Source organism: Rhinatrema bivittatum, chromosome 19 (genome assembly GCF_901001135.1).
Source record: "Rhinatrema bivittatum chromosome 19, aRhiBiv1.1, whole genome shotgun sequence".
Lineage (NCBI taxonomy): Eukaryota > Metazoa > Chordata > Amphibia > Gymnophiona > Rhinatrematidae > Rhinatrema > Rhinatrema bivittatum.
Window position 1 is genome coordinate 22786570 of NC_042633.1, and position 14799 is coordinate 22801368.

The window sequence follows — 14799 nt, forward strand, 5'->3', positions numbered from 1 at the left end:
CTGTGTTTCTGACGGATTTGCACTTGGGTGGGAGGGGTGTGAAAGACTCTCTCATGGTGTGCTTGCGGTCATGGGGAGAGTCCCCTCACACCGTTGCTGACTCTTCTCCCCAATGCCTGTCTCCACAGCCGAACTCCAACCTCTTTGAGATCTGCTATAAGGAGCGGATCCAGCAGTTCGATGATGAAGAGGACGAGGGCTCGGATGGAGAGGACATCTGGCGGGACAAAGAGAGTCGTTTCAGTGCCGTGCAGGGCACCCATGGTCCCAGGTAGGGCTGTGCTGGCGTGTCAAAAACTGTCCACAGCTCTTCCTAGTATGTGCATATTCTTACCATAGTGGAAGATGTCATCCAGTATTTCATCTGCATCTTCCCAGTCCCAGATCAATCGCACATGCTCAGGGGCTCCCTTACTGCCTTTTTAACTGCCTGTCCTGTGGGTGTCTTGCAGGAGCAGTGGGAGCACGGACAGTGAGGACAGCCGGGACTCGGAGGAGGAGGAAGAGGTGGAAGAGGAAGACATTGGGGGTGGTTTTGGAGATGCAGCCGCGCCAATGCCCAGAGGTTCCTGCTTGAATACTCAGCGGGAGGGTGAGGCTGCACCCACGTCCCGTGCCACAGTCTGCACGTGTTAGTGCTCTTATCCGGGAATACAGGGTGGGACTGGGACAGGATGGGACTGGGACAGGATGGGACCCACTTGCAAGAGAGGTGGACTGAGGCATACAGAAAAGGAAATTTCTAGGGAATACACATGGAGGTGGGGGGATGGAGGTTGAGACAGTGCAAGACAGGATGAGTCCCCCTGTAACATCCTTAAAGAGAGCAAGGTGGACTGAGAGATACAGAAAGGAAAACTTTCCTGGGGGGGTGGCTGAGAGAGGATGGGACCCCTGCACCTTTATAGAGAGGGAAATCTCCAATGAATACACTTGAAGGGGGCGGTGCACGGGGTAGTTGGGTCAGGGAGCATGACCTGCGCCGCTCTGTCGCTTTTCTCAGATAGCGTGGGGCCCTCCTTTCCTGTATAGTGTGTGTGGTTACTGTAACCATGTGCACTCCTTTACTCTGCAGGGCACAGCTGGGTCGCAGGATTTGATTCTGTACCTGTCGAGGGCCCGACGTCATCCTCTGCTTTTGCAGTAGACCCCGGCTCTTCTGTATGGGATGGCTCCATCCCTGTAGGTTCATCTCCTCCGGAGGGCTGGGCCGTGTTCTCAGACCTCTCTTCGCACCCCAGGTAGGCAGTTCTTCTGGAGGGATGGGGGAGTGAGCACAGCATGCTGACCATGGGGTGGGGGGAGAGAAGACCTAGATCCATCTTATCGCAGTCAGATGATTTCATCCTAGCTGATTTCACCAATTCATCACTCTTTCTTCAGTTCACGGTCCGACTCGCTGCCTGCCTCTCCCAGAATACCACTGATGAGTCGGGGAGAGCAACGACGTGGCGTGCCCGCGGAAGGAAGTGAGTTTTCATCCCTTACAGCTGTGCAGACTGGGTGGGAGTTGGCGGATAGATGGTGTGCAAGAGAACGCCTATGCGCATGAGGTAGAGCAGCAACAGCACTGTGAGCCACATGTGGATCTTGCTGCTGTTATCCCTATGTCTAAGGTCTGTTACAGGTCATTTCCCACAGCTTCACAAGGTCCTAAGTTGCAGCTTAAATTCATGGCTTCGGCTGGAGATGGAGGACATGGTCAGGATGTGTGCCTCAAATGCTCGTAAAAGGGGAAAGAAAATATTGATATCTCAGTTGTGATAGTAAATGGAGCCCTCCACAAGGTGGCTGAGGTCTTGGAAGATGTTGGTCTGCAGGAAGCCTACTGGAGGTATCCAGCAGTGCAGAGTGGGTTTAGTAGGTGATAGTGAGCGATGTACTGCTCCCATGCTGGCCCTTCTCTGTAAAATGTGCCCAGGCCGGCGAGGGCATCCCCGCTGAGAAGATTCGTCTTTGCCTGTTTGTGACATCCATTTATAAAGCTTATGCTACCATAGTTTCCAAAAAAACGCACCTTAAGCAGAGTGTTGGGGGGGGGGGGGGGGTGTCAATTCTGCATGCCTCCCACATTAGCAGAGGGGCTCAGCTTCTTTCTGTCCTTGTTCTGATGTTGAACTCTGAAACTCTTCCCTCTTGCCTCCCAGCAATATCCCCAACTTCGGCCGGGCAGAGCAACCTCCAGGACCGCCTGGCAGCCGAGACTGGTATCTCAGGAGCGCCCTTTGGGCTCACGTCTGGCACCAGGACAGACTGGAACGGGATGGGCGAGGGCTCCGCCAGCTCGCCTGCGGCACAGACTGGCGAAAGGTGAGGTGCTGGTGGGGGTAAGGGTTTTAAGGGCAGCAGAAAGAGGCTATCTCGGGCCGCCAGCAAGCACCCCAGGGAAAGACACTGGTAGAGGGAAGAGGAACTGAGCAACTGGTATATGAAGTCACACGAGTTCCCTGTACGCACCCGGATCAGTCCAGACTGCTGGGTTTTGCCTCCCTTCCAGCAGATGGAGACAGAGAAAAGTTTCACGGGCACCACCTCTTAACCTGGTGTGCCACCTGCTGTTCCTCAGTATTTCTGTCTCCAGCAGATGGAGGTGCAAAACCTGCAGTTCTGACCCAAGTGTTAATTTCAGTTTTTTGTTTGTTTTTTTTAAGTAACAGGAGAGGCAGCCTCCCAGGGAGTAGAGAGGTCCTGACGGGACCATCCTCCCTGGTCGTAGGCGGGGGTTTGGGGACCCCTTTGATCGCTCCTTGGGGTGCTGGGAGTAATAAATGGTCCAGTTCACGCCCCCCTTCCCTTTTCCCTTTAATTTTTAGCCTCTGCCTTTCTTCAGACAAGGCTCCTAGTCCCTTGTTTGCAGGTGATAAAGTTTACAAAAAAAAAAAAGCCTCTGTAGGACTTCTCCGGGTGGTGGCAGTTTTCCCTGTACATACCCGGATCAGTCCAGACTGTGGGTTATGCCTCCCTTCCAGCAGATGGAGACAGAGAAAAACTTGAAGGGCGCCCTTAGTTAACCTGGTGTGCCCACTGTATCCCTTCAGTTGGACGCCGGCAATTTTGGTGCCAGTGTCATCTGAGCGGGGACTCTCGCAGTCCCACCCTATTTAGGAAAGCTTGGGTCTGGACTGATCTGGGTACGTACAGGGAAAGGAAAATTGGTTCTTACCTGCTCATTTTCATTCCTGTAGTTCCACGGATCAGTTCAGACACCCGCCCACTCGTATCTCTAGCCCTTTCTGAAGAATGGCAAAGGCTTTTTGTATTGCTTTAAGGAAGTTCCTTGTTCCCATTTTCAAAGTTCTGTTCTTCATCCCCTGCTTGTTTGGGGAAATGGGTTAGGTTATGGCATATGAAGGTTATTCTATCAAATTGTTCTGCCTGGGGTATGAGTAAATACTGAGGAACAGCAGGTGGCACACCAGGTTAAGAGGTGGTGCCTATGAAACTTTTCTCTGTCTCCATCTGCTGGAAGGGAGGCAAAACCCAGCAGTCTGGACTGATCTGTGGGGGTACAGGGACGAAAATTAGCAGGGAAGAACCAATTTTCCTATTCACAGCATCCCACCCCAGAGGTATCTGTGCTGCTTCTACATACATGCTAAAATGTTCTTTGTCCATGCCTGCAGGGCAGAAGCCATGCCATCTACCTCCGAGGCTGCAGCAGCTGGACTTCCCCCACCAGAGGATACGGAGAGCAGCTGTCCGCAGAGGCCGCCACTGGAGGGCAGGTGAGATGGGCTGGGAGGTCAGCTTGCTGGAAACATGTTAGAAGCTGAAAACAAAGTTCAACCAGGAGCCCTGACAGCTCAATCCCCAAGCCTGCTCTAATTTGCAAGTTCTTCAGTCATGCTGGCACTGCCCATGACTACTTCTGTTTCCTAAGGGAGGGAGGGCCGATGGTTTGCTGGTTCCTTCATTAATTGACCCTGCCATTGTCATCCCTCTTCACCAGCAAACTCAGCCCCTCCCAGAGCTGCTTAGGTAATGAGACACAACCGCCTCCGGACCCGAACAGATCGAGCACAGACCCTCCTCCAGCACACAGTGCAAAGTAAGTCCCTAGCCGGGGTTTGGGATGTTTCCATACCTGAGTAATGGGGATGAAAGCAGCTGATGGGTGAAGAAGCTGAGGCCTAGTGCTGTGACCTCCTGGGATTCTGTGCCCTGACTCTCTTCTGCATTTAAGAGCAGGAGAGAGCTTCCATATTGGCAGCTGGGAGAAGCCCTGGGATGCAAGTTGAAAACCTGACCTGGGTTCACTCTAATTTTTTTGTGGGCTATGTGTGCAGAAATGTTCTTGTGTGCAAAGTAGTGTACGATTGAAATACTGTTCTATTTGCCTTTTCTTTAGCATCCTGCTATATGGTTTTATCTCCTCCTACCAGCAGATGGAGACAGAGGTTGCACCTTTTTCTGTGACCTCATCACCAATACAGAGGGTGGTGGAGCTCAGTCCAAAGTCCAGTATTCTTATGCCTTCAGCAGATGGAAGGACAGTATTAGTCTGGTACAGCAGAATTTTGGACTCCCAGAATGGTCTTCAGCCTGCCCTTGACTGAGCTAGTATCTGTGTTGCTCCCAGGACATCAGTCTCAGGGCTGAATCCCCTAGTAGTAGTGAGATCCTGAGCTCTTAGGGTGGCAAGTTTTCCCTGTGTGCTCTGTAGTTGAGTAGTTTTGGGTTGGGCTCCCAAGTTCCTTACCTGGTTTAGCGAGGATTCCCTGGGCTTTCAGGCCCCGGTTGAGTTCTGATGTAGTGGGAGAGAGGCAGGAGAGATCCTTTGAGCTTCTCAGTCTTGTTTTTTTCTTTTCTCTCCTTCCATGTGTTCTGTTCTCACCCACCCCTGGGGCTACCTAGTCTCTCTCTAGGCCTCTGAGTGTAGGAGCAGCTTTTGCAAAAAGGTGCATTAAAAAAAAAAATATATATATATATATTGAAGGAGCAGTCAAGCTGTCTACCTGGTGTCCTGTGCAATGCTTAAGGAGGGGAAATTCTGGCGCTGCAAGTGTGGTGAGAGTTGAGTGGCTCCAGTGTCTATTTCAGGCAGGAGCTGGCTGATTGGAAGCCGTGGGGAAGGAATTTCATCTCCCAGTGTCACACAGTTATCCTCTGGGAAAGGGGAATGGTGCGGCAAAATTATGGTGGAGGATGCAGGACCTGGCTTCCGGCTCTTGATGCCCTTCTTGTAATTCAGCTGCTGCCAGGGCATTTGCTGAAGCTTCTCTGTGTGTGGGAATATGACTGGTCAAGCTGAAGCATTCTTTGGCAATAGCAGCCGACATTTTGGATCCTCCTAGTGGCTTGCCTCGTGGGGGCACTGACCCTAGCTGAGGGAAATTCTCCAGGGAACTTGGAGCCATCCTGTCCTGTTCCCTGAAGGGGAGAAAGGGCTGGTGGCTGCTGGTTTTTCTGTCCGTCTCTTAGGCTAGGCTGAACCATGCAGAGACCTGGGGGGGGGGGGTCCTGTGGCCCCCGATCCTATGGTTCCTGTTCATACTCAGATCAGTCCAGGCAAAGGAAAATTTGTTCTCACCTGCTAATTTTTGTTCCTGGAATACCACAGATCAGTCCAGACTCCTGGGTTTTGCCTCCCTACCAGCAGATAGAGAAAAACGTTTCACTGACATTGCCATATATCCTAGAGTGCCACCTGCAGTCCCTCAGTATTGACCTGTACCCAAGCCAAGATAACCATTGATCCAAACACTAATAATCAAGAATCTCAACTCCCACAACTAGCAGGAGAAAGGTGAAGTTGCAAACAAAATGGAAGCTAGTTTTCAGAAAGCAAAGTAAAAACAGCATTGAACCCAACAACTTTACGGTAGACTCTCCTCTTCTCCCAGGACAAGCAGGATGGTAGTCCTCAAGTATGGGTGATGTCATTAGGTGGAGCCCTATTACGGAACACTTTTGTCAGTTTCTAGAAACTTTGGCTGGCACACTGAGCATGCCATGATCCCTCTGTCCATAGGGGTCTCCCTTCAGTCTTTTTTTTTTTTTTTCCCCATGCTGCAGTTTGCCTCTCATTTAGGAGCTCTGTGAGATTTTTTTTTCTCACAACTTTTCCTCACAGAAAAACTTGAAGTTTTACTTCACAAATAATTTCCCTACATGGGTCTCCCTTCACGTATATTTTCATCAACGCTCGATGAGTACTATTCTGTGTTCTCCGGTCGGTTCCTGTCACCTCACTGTCTGTTCCCTTGTGTTACCAACCGTTTGCGGCCCTCCTTTTTCTCTCTCTGTCTGTCACACTCGGTCCACCCCACGATGCCCGTGGGTGTCCTTGCTGCGATCTTCCACCAGGTCCATTGAGTGCTAGAGGGATTGGGGCGACAACGGTTCCCATTGATGCCATGGAGGCTGCCATCAACCCCGTTGCGGCCACCATCGATGTTGTCGGGGCCGTTGTTGATACCTCCATCTATGCCTCAGTGCCCTCTACTAACGAAAATGCTCCATACTTTGGGATCTCAACCAGAGCCCCCGTGTAATCCTTGGGCGAAAAACAATGCCAGGAGCAGTAGAGGCATGGTGACCGTCCGTCACCGCCATCCAGGATAGTGGTGGCATCTTCCTCAGTGCTGGAGAATGACCGGGCTGAGCACCGTGGGAATCGTCACCAGCACGGTCACCGTCAGTCACCAACGCCAACCTGGACATCGGTGGCAGCTTCAGTGCTGGAGAACGACTGGGCCAAGCACTGAGGGAAACATAGCCGCCGGCACCGACAGGGTTCCGCATTCGGTGCTGGCACAGATACCGCATCGGCATCAATGTCCATCGAGCCAGTTGCGAAGCGGGCCCGGGTACAAGAGTCTCCATGCTCCTCTGCACCCAAGGCACTGAGGCGTTGCCCACAGATCCATGTGGAAGTGCCAGTAATGCCTATCCTGCCTCCCCCTGTAGCTGTTACCTATACCAACTTCCAGGGAGGAGCTGGACGTCCTCGTCCACCAGGCTGTCCTCTATGCCTTCCGGAGACTACATTCTCAATCGATACCAGCACCAACACCAGAGCCATCGATATTCGCACCATTGCGACACCGCCTCGCTGCCCTCATCGGTACCCTACCAACAACAGCCTAAATCATTGCCGATCTGTCCTTACCTATCCTCGAAGGGCGATGGGGACTCTAATCCTGCTTCGGCACCGGTCCCATCAAGACCTAAACCAACCTCCTCTCAGCCTTCTCCACCAGAAGAGTGGAGACTTTCCCTCCAAATGACATCTCCTTTGCCACTTTTGGAAATGTCTGAAACCATCCCTTTCGACCTGGTCACTAAAGAGGACCAGATGTTTTCGGGAGGGTCTAGATTGTAAGATCTTCCGGGGATCCATGTTGGTGTCACATTTTGCTGTTTACCAGCTATGTTTGACACAACACCGAGGAAACCTCACTGCGATCAACATGTTCGAACAACATGTGATTGCTTCGAAACGTCCTCCCGTTGCCAGCAACAGGACTCTGTGGTAGATGGTGAACCTGGCTTACGGCGCGAAGTCCAAGATAAACTAGCTGATCTGCCATGCACTGCTGATCATCTCTTCGTGCACAAGGTCCAGCAGACAGTGCCTCAAGCAGTGCAGAGTCATGCATATGGGGTGTGGAAATCCAAAAGAACTGTATTCGATGGGGGGAGAAGGGCTGATGTGCACGGAGCAGGAGAGAGAGACCTTGGGGTGATTGTTTCACTGACTTCAGATCATTAGACACTGTGACAAGGCGATAGCTAAAGCCAGAAGAATGCTGGGCTGCATAGAGAGAGGAATATCGAGTAAGAAAAGGGAATTGATTATCCCCTTGTTACAGGTCCTTGGTGAGGCCTCACCTGGAGTACTGTGTTCAGTTCTGGAGCCCGTATCTCCGAAGGGACAGAGTCAGGATGGAGGCAGTCCAGAGAAGGGCGGCCAAAAAGGTGGATGGACTTCATCGAATGACTTATGCGGAGAGATTGAAAAATATAAATATGTACACCCTAGAGGAAAGGAGGAGCAGGGGTGATACAGACTTTCAGATACTTGAAAGGTTTTAATGATCCAAAGACAACGACAAACCTTTTTCAATGCAAAAAAATCAGCAGAACCAGGGGTCACAATTTAAAACTCCAGGGAGGAAGACTCAGAACGAATGTCAGGAAGTATTTCTTCATGGGAGAGGGTGGTGGATGCCTGGAACGCCCTTCCGGAGGAAGTGGTGAAGACCAAAACTGTGAAGGATTTCAAAGGGGAATGGGATAAATACTGTGGATCCATAAAATCTAGAGGATGTGAATGAATAGAAGAGGCATGGGGGTAGCTTGCGGGAATGACGGCTGCTACCTGGAGATGAATATCCTTATTCAATAAATATACACACGGTTAATGCGACTCCAACATTGCTCTATGCTTCAACGGCAAGAGGAAATGTAGAAAAAAGGATTTGCATCCACACAAAAGCAGGGGAGTAGCTTGCTTGTTATGGCGGTTACTACCCCTAACCAAATAAGCCTGATACTTCACTTTCAATGCATACCCAGCATAGTTGTCTGCCTCAACAGCAGGGAGAATGAAGAAAGGATGATTTATATTCAGACAACTACCAACAAGGACTGAATTACATAGTCTGGGTAAAACAAATAAGCATGGGTGTAACTTGCTTGTTACGGCGGTTTCTACCCCAAATCAAGCCTGATACTTCACTTAGAATACATATCCAACGCAGCTCACTGCTTCAACAGCAGGGGGATTGAAGAAAATAGGATTTATATTCAAACAACCAACAAGGACTGAGTTGCACAGGCTGGGTAAAGAAGCGTGGGAGTAGCTTGCTTATTACGGTGGTTACTACCCCAAACAATTAGCTAGATACTTCACTTAGATGCAGCTCCAGCACTGCTATCTACGATGGTGGGGGTGGAAGGGAAATAGAACCAAAAAGTTATTTAAAGGGACAAGAGTAACAGAAAAGTATGAAAAAAAAGTGTGAAAACTTGCTGGGCAGACTGGATGGACCGTTTGGTCTTCTGCCGTCATTTCTATGTTTCTATAACTGCAAGACCACAGCGAGACCCTGTGATAGCTCTCTGTTTCTTGCAAATCCTCCCTCCTCGGCTAGAAGGACCTTTTACCGCTCACACGAGTATTATCCAGCTCCCGCGTGAGACCAACTAGTCAACTTCAAAAAGCACGTACACGTCAACAACTGATATCCAGATCACACCAGCTCCGCCAGTCGGGCAGGCTTCTGGATTTTGAAACCTTACCAGAGAACAGAACGGTCCATCCTACTGAGGACCAGGGCTCGGGACACAGTTTCCCGGACACAGCAAGGCAGAGGATCTTAATCCTGTTATTTCCTACTTCAGGTGACCTCTGCCCATCCTGGATCTCAGAAATCTCAACAAATTTCTTCAGAAAAAAGTTCAGTATGGTGTCTCTTGGCACTATGCTTCCCTTATTACAAGGAGGTTGACTATTCTCTGGACCTTAAATACGTTTCATAGTGAGTCAACAGCATTTTCAATACCAAGTTCTGCCATTCGAACTAGCTTAGACACCTCGTGTATTACACCAAATGCCTAGCAGTGATTGCCGCTCATCTACGAAAAAACAGCATTCATGTGTTTCCTTACCTGGGCGACTGCCTGATAAGGAGTCAATCCAAACAAGGAGCTCTAAATTCTCTAAGACTCACTATAAATCTATTAAATTTGCTGGGATTTCTGATCAACTACCATAAATCCCATATGAATCCATCTCATCTCCTTGCCTCCATTGGACCAGATCTGGGCACTACAGTCCAAAAGGCCTTCCTGCCCAACAACCGCGCAGACATCTCTGCGCGCATGCAACATAGCCTCAGGCCATCAATTCTTCCCATTGCTGGGTGACATGGCTTCCACGGTCCACATCACTCCTATGGCCAGACTAGCCATGGGGGAAAACTCAGTGGACTTTAAAATTTCAGTGGCTCTAAGCTGTTTAACAGCTTTCGTCCCTGATCCATGTCACCGATCCAGTAACCAATTCCTCAGGTGATCTTGGCCATGGTCGCATCCAACTTGGGTTGGGGAGCATATATTAACCTCCAAACCCAAGATGTTTAGACTCCGCTCGATGAACAGTCTCAGATCAACTTCCTGGAGCTTCAAGCCATACGTTATGCCCTTTATGTCTTCAAACACTGCCTCTCACACAAAACTGTGTGCATACAGACAGACAACATAGTGGCAATGTGGTACTCGAACAAGCAGGGATGCACAGGCTCTTATCGGCTCTGCCAGGAAGCCGTGCAGATCTGGGCCTGGGCCCTTGCACACGCTGTGCATCTCCGGGCCACTTATCTAACAGGCATCCCGAATGTACTAGTAAACCATCTCAATCTGTCTCCATCCCCACAAGTGGTCTCTGAACCCGTGTGTAGCGAGCAAAATCTTCTAGCGCTGAGGTCAACCAACCATCAACCTCTTTGTGTCCGAATTGAACCACAAAGTGAACGGATTCTGCTCCCTAAACAGGCAACGACACGCATTAGCCATGGACGCCTTTGCTGGCCCCTGGAACAAAGGCCTCCTATATACATCTCCTCCGATACCACTCATAGCCAAAAAACTCTCGTGAAGCTACAGCAGGACAGGGGTTTAATGATTCTCATACCCCCGTACTGGCCTCGACAAGTATGCTTCCCCATACGTCTCGACCTATCAATCCAGGAACCAATTCGCCTATCCCCACAGCTCAATCTCATAACACGAAATCACGGCAAATTATACCATCCAAACCTTCAAATCTTTTCACTAATGTTTTTCAGGTACTTGTAGCTTCACAAAAACCTTCCACACGTAAATCTTACCATTCGCAATGGACAGGATTTACCAAATGGTGTATACAAAAAGGTATTGGCCCCTTTTCCTGCCCCACTTCATCTCTATTAGGCTACAATAGGGTACCTTTTGGATTCTGGTCTCGGACATCTTCTGCACAGGTACACCTCAGTGCCATTTCCGCGTACCACCAGGGAGTAGGGGATGCCCTGATAGTGGCTCAATCCCTTATGAGTCTGCTTATGATGGGCTTTCTACAACTTAAGCCTCCTCTACGATCACCGGTTACGGAATGGGACCTAAATGTGCTCACAAGGCTCATGTGTTCCCCGTTTGAGGCTTTGCATTCCTATGACGTTAAAAATTCTAACATGGAAAATTCTTTTCCTCGTAGCCATTACATCTGCTAAAATGCAACAACAACAATTTGGACCAATGGATCACCACGTGGTTAGAGTGGTGGAAACGCCGAGAGAGGACAGTTTGGGAGCCTTTTCTTTAGTCTCCCTAAGTCCAGGCATGGGTCCGAAGTCTCCCCTACAGCCAGTCGAATTTCCATCGAGCGACATGGCTGCTACTATGGTAGGTGTGGCCCAAAGGGACTCTGGCCTATCAAATCAGGCCGATTCTCAATGGACCAAGAACTTGGTTACTTCTGTAATTCAAGATGTACAACAACAACCTCCTAGTATTGTAGGTAACTATAGCCCTGTAGTATTACAGGGGGGACTATTCTTGTAAATAGTGATATTTTTAAGCTTCATATTTTATACGTTATGCCTTATAATTTGTAAATCGTTCAATTTTACTCTCTCTGTATATTCACATGTTCATTGTTTCACTGTAAAGCGCTTGTTGCTGATTTTCGTTTAATGTGAACCGATGAGATGTTCTCAACGTTCATCGGTATATAAAAACTTCTAAATAAAAAAAATAAAAGGGTCAGTGAGTTACATGTCCTTGTTGCATACTCACCCTACACTGTGGTCCTCCGTACTCACCCTAAATTTCTTCCTAAGGTGGTCACAGTCTTTCCCCTTACTCAGTCTATAGTTTGCCCACTCTTTTTCCAAGGCCTCATTCTCACTAGGGCGAGAGGTTTCTGCACACCTTGGACTGTAAGCGTGCACTTGCATTCTATCTAGACTGCACTGCAGTCCATAGGAAATCTACCCAACTATTTGTTTCTTTTGACAAAAACAAGCTGGGAGTTGCAGTGGGCAAACACTCTCCAACTGGCTAGCAGACTGTATCGAATTCTGCTATGAGAAAGCAGGCCTTCCTCTCCAGGAGTGAGTGAAAGCACGTTTTGTAAGGGCAACGTAGGTAGCACACTATCGTTCAGTACCAATTGCCGACATCTGCTAGGCTGCGACATGGAGCTCTCTTCACATATTCGCAGCCCACTACTGCTTAAATAAGGAAGGCCATTAAGACACTCTGCCTTTGAACAGTCTGTCTTGAAAACGTTTTTCCATTTATAATGCCCAACTCCTTCCACAACCACCTGTTGTGATTTCAGGCTGCCTCATCATTGCCAATAGCATCCCAATTATTGTGCCTATTGCACGAGTTGTCTGCTATTGGCCTGTTGTAATATGTCAGCCTGTAGCTTGCTAATCACCCATATGTGAGGACTACCATCCTGCTTGTCCTGGGAGAAAGCAGAGTTGCTTATTTGTAACAGGTGTTCTCCCAGGACAGCACGAAACCCACCCGCCACCCCGTGGAGTTGGGTCTGCTTACGTTTTATTTTATTTTTCGCTCACACTTTTTTTTTGCTACAAACGAGATTGAAGGGAGATCCCTGTGGACACAGGGATCATGGCATGCTCAGTGTTCCGTAATAGGGCTCTGCCTAATGACATCACCCATATGTGAGGACTACTTCCTTCAGCACAAACAATATCAAAGCAGAATTAAAGTGGTAACAGGAATCCAAAAATGTAAATGGTTAAACCAAAGTTAGGGGACTCAGCTATGTACAAAATGTGAAATCTTCATCCTGCTATAGTATGACATGAAAAAAAACCCGATAACCTGTCGAGCGGAATAAAGAAAACTGGGCGGGCGTCTGTACTGATCCATGGTACTACAAGAATGAAAATTAGCAGGTAAGAACCAATTTTCCTTTCCCTGTACGTACCCGGATCAGCCCAGACTGCTGGGATGTACCCAAGTCGCCTTATGTGGGGTGGGACCTAGAAAGCCCCGCTCGAAGCACACTGCTGCCAAAACTCTCCGAGTCGGGAGCCTGAACATCCAAACAGTAATGCCGAGCAAAGGTATGCAAAGATTTCCAGGTTGCTGCCCTACAGATCTCCTGAGGGGGAATCAACTGACTTTCTGCCCAGGACGCCGCCTGAGATCGGAGCGAATGAGCCTTGGAACTGCTCGCCCGTGACATATGTATGCTGAAGCAATAGCATCCTTCAACCACCGGGCAATAGTAGCCTTGGAAGCTTTATGCCCTTTCCTGGGACCGCTCCAGAAGACAAAAAGGTGATCCAACACGCGAAAATCATTAGTGACCTCCAAGTAATGCATGTGGAGAATTCTGATCCAAATCAGACAACGCAGGCAACTCAATGGACTGGTTCACGTGAAAAGCCGATACAACCTTAGGCAGAAAGAACGGCACGGTTCTAAGAGAAACGCCAAAATCGGAAAACCTAAGAAAAGGTTTGCGACAAGATAGGGCCTGAATTTCAGAAAGTCGCCGAGCAAATAGCTACCAAAAAATCTGTTTTGAGCGTAAGGTCCTTCAGAGTGACGCACCTGAGCGGTTCAAAAGGAGGTTCACACAACATCCTAAGGACCAAATTCAAACTCCAGGATGGACAAACAGCTCGATGTGGTGGATGCAAATGCTTAGCACCCGGGCTTGAGATGCTTGGAGACCCCTTCAGAGGCTGTGGTTGAGCAGCTTTCTGCTTGCCTTGGTTGTCGGGGAGGGCATGGCCTGAGGCGGCATGCTGGTGGCAGATGTGGGCGCCATTGCCATGGCAGATTCGGGGCACGCTTGGGACATGTAGCGGCAGCAGTGGTGGGAACAGAGTTGTGGGGTGGAAGACAGAGGGGGGGGAGGTGGAGGTTGAGGTTGGGTTGCATGGGGGCGGTTTCTGTGCACATCTAGCCAGGGTGGGCAGGTCTCGGCTGGGTGGACCGTCGTGGTCTTTGTCTGCCCTGCCATGGCTTATTGTGTTGCTTTGTTGCCTCCATCACTGTCCAGCTGACTTGGCCGGATGACAGAGCTGTGCCCTAGAGTGCTCCCCACCTCGCCCCCGAGTTAGCTGGATAAGTTTTTAACCAGATAAAAAGTCATCTGGCTAAGTTGGGGCCGCTCAGGGCGTGGGATTTTCAATTTCTGCAATTTCTCCTGCAAAGTCCAGACTTAGCCGTACAAATGGAGCCGAATATCGGCCTCTTGAAAAAAATCACAAAAAGGTTGAGCTAATGGAGAAGTCCATAAACTATTAGTCAAGCTGACTTAGGGAATTGCCACTGCTATTACTGGCATTAGTAGCAAGGGATCTACTTAATGTTTGGATACTTGCCAGGTACTTGTATCCTGGATTGGCCACTGTTGGAAACAGGATGCTGGGCTTGATAGATCCTTGGTCTGACCCAGTATGGTAACTTTTTATGATGTTATGTCTTTTTTGCCAGGAGCCAGTAGTAATGGAGGATCTGACTCCATTTTGGCTTGGTCCTTTAAAGATGGCGTTTATGCTGGAAGTGGATAGCTTTAGGGACCTTCGTTTTCAATTTTTATTTTCCCAAGGAGTTTATTAGTGTTTATTATAACCAACAAAGAGAGGTTGGGAGAGGAGGGGCAGAAGTCAATTTTCACACTGATTTTTCCACTGATTTTGTAGGTTATAATAAATTCCCAAGCAAAATAAAATGAACTGGAAACAAAGTTCACTAGATTTCCTGAAACAGTGCTTTCACTTTACTGAAGTCTGGGCAGATGTCACCTTTGCTGGCACG

General features: G+C 49.1%; 1 protein-coding gene across 5 annotated transcripts in view; it reads left to right on the top strand.

The window, feature by feature from the left end:
• Nucleotides 1–14799, top strand: part of PPP6R1 (protein phosphatase 6 regulatory subunit 1) — a 65929-nt gene that overhangs the window by 47071 nt on the left and 4059 nt on the right. For 3 of the 5 annotated variants that reach the window (XM_029584211.1, XM_029584213.1, XM_029584212.1), the window contains 7 exons: nucleotides 129–271; nucleotides 453–631; nucleotides 1076–1241; nucleotides 1384–1469; nucleotides 2148–2310; nucleotides 3624–3725; nucleotides 3950–4048. In XM_029584211.1, coding sequence (XP_029440071.1) covers nucleotides 129–271; nucleotides 453–631; nucleotides 1076–1241; nucleotides 1384–1469; nucleotides 2148–2310; nucleotides 3624–3725; nucleotides 3950–4048 — 938 coding nt within the window. The remainder of the gene's footprint in view (nucleotides 1–128; nucleotides 272–452; nucleotides 632–1075; nucleotides 1242–1383; nucleotides 1470–2147; nucleotides 2311–3623; nucleotides 3726–3949; nucleotides 4049–14799) is intronic. The other 2 variants (XM_029584214.1, XM_029584215.1) reach the window with 2 other exon arrangements.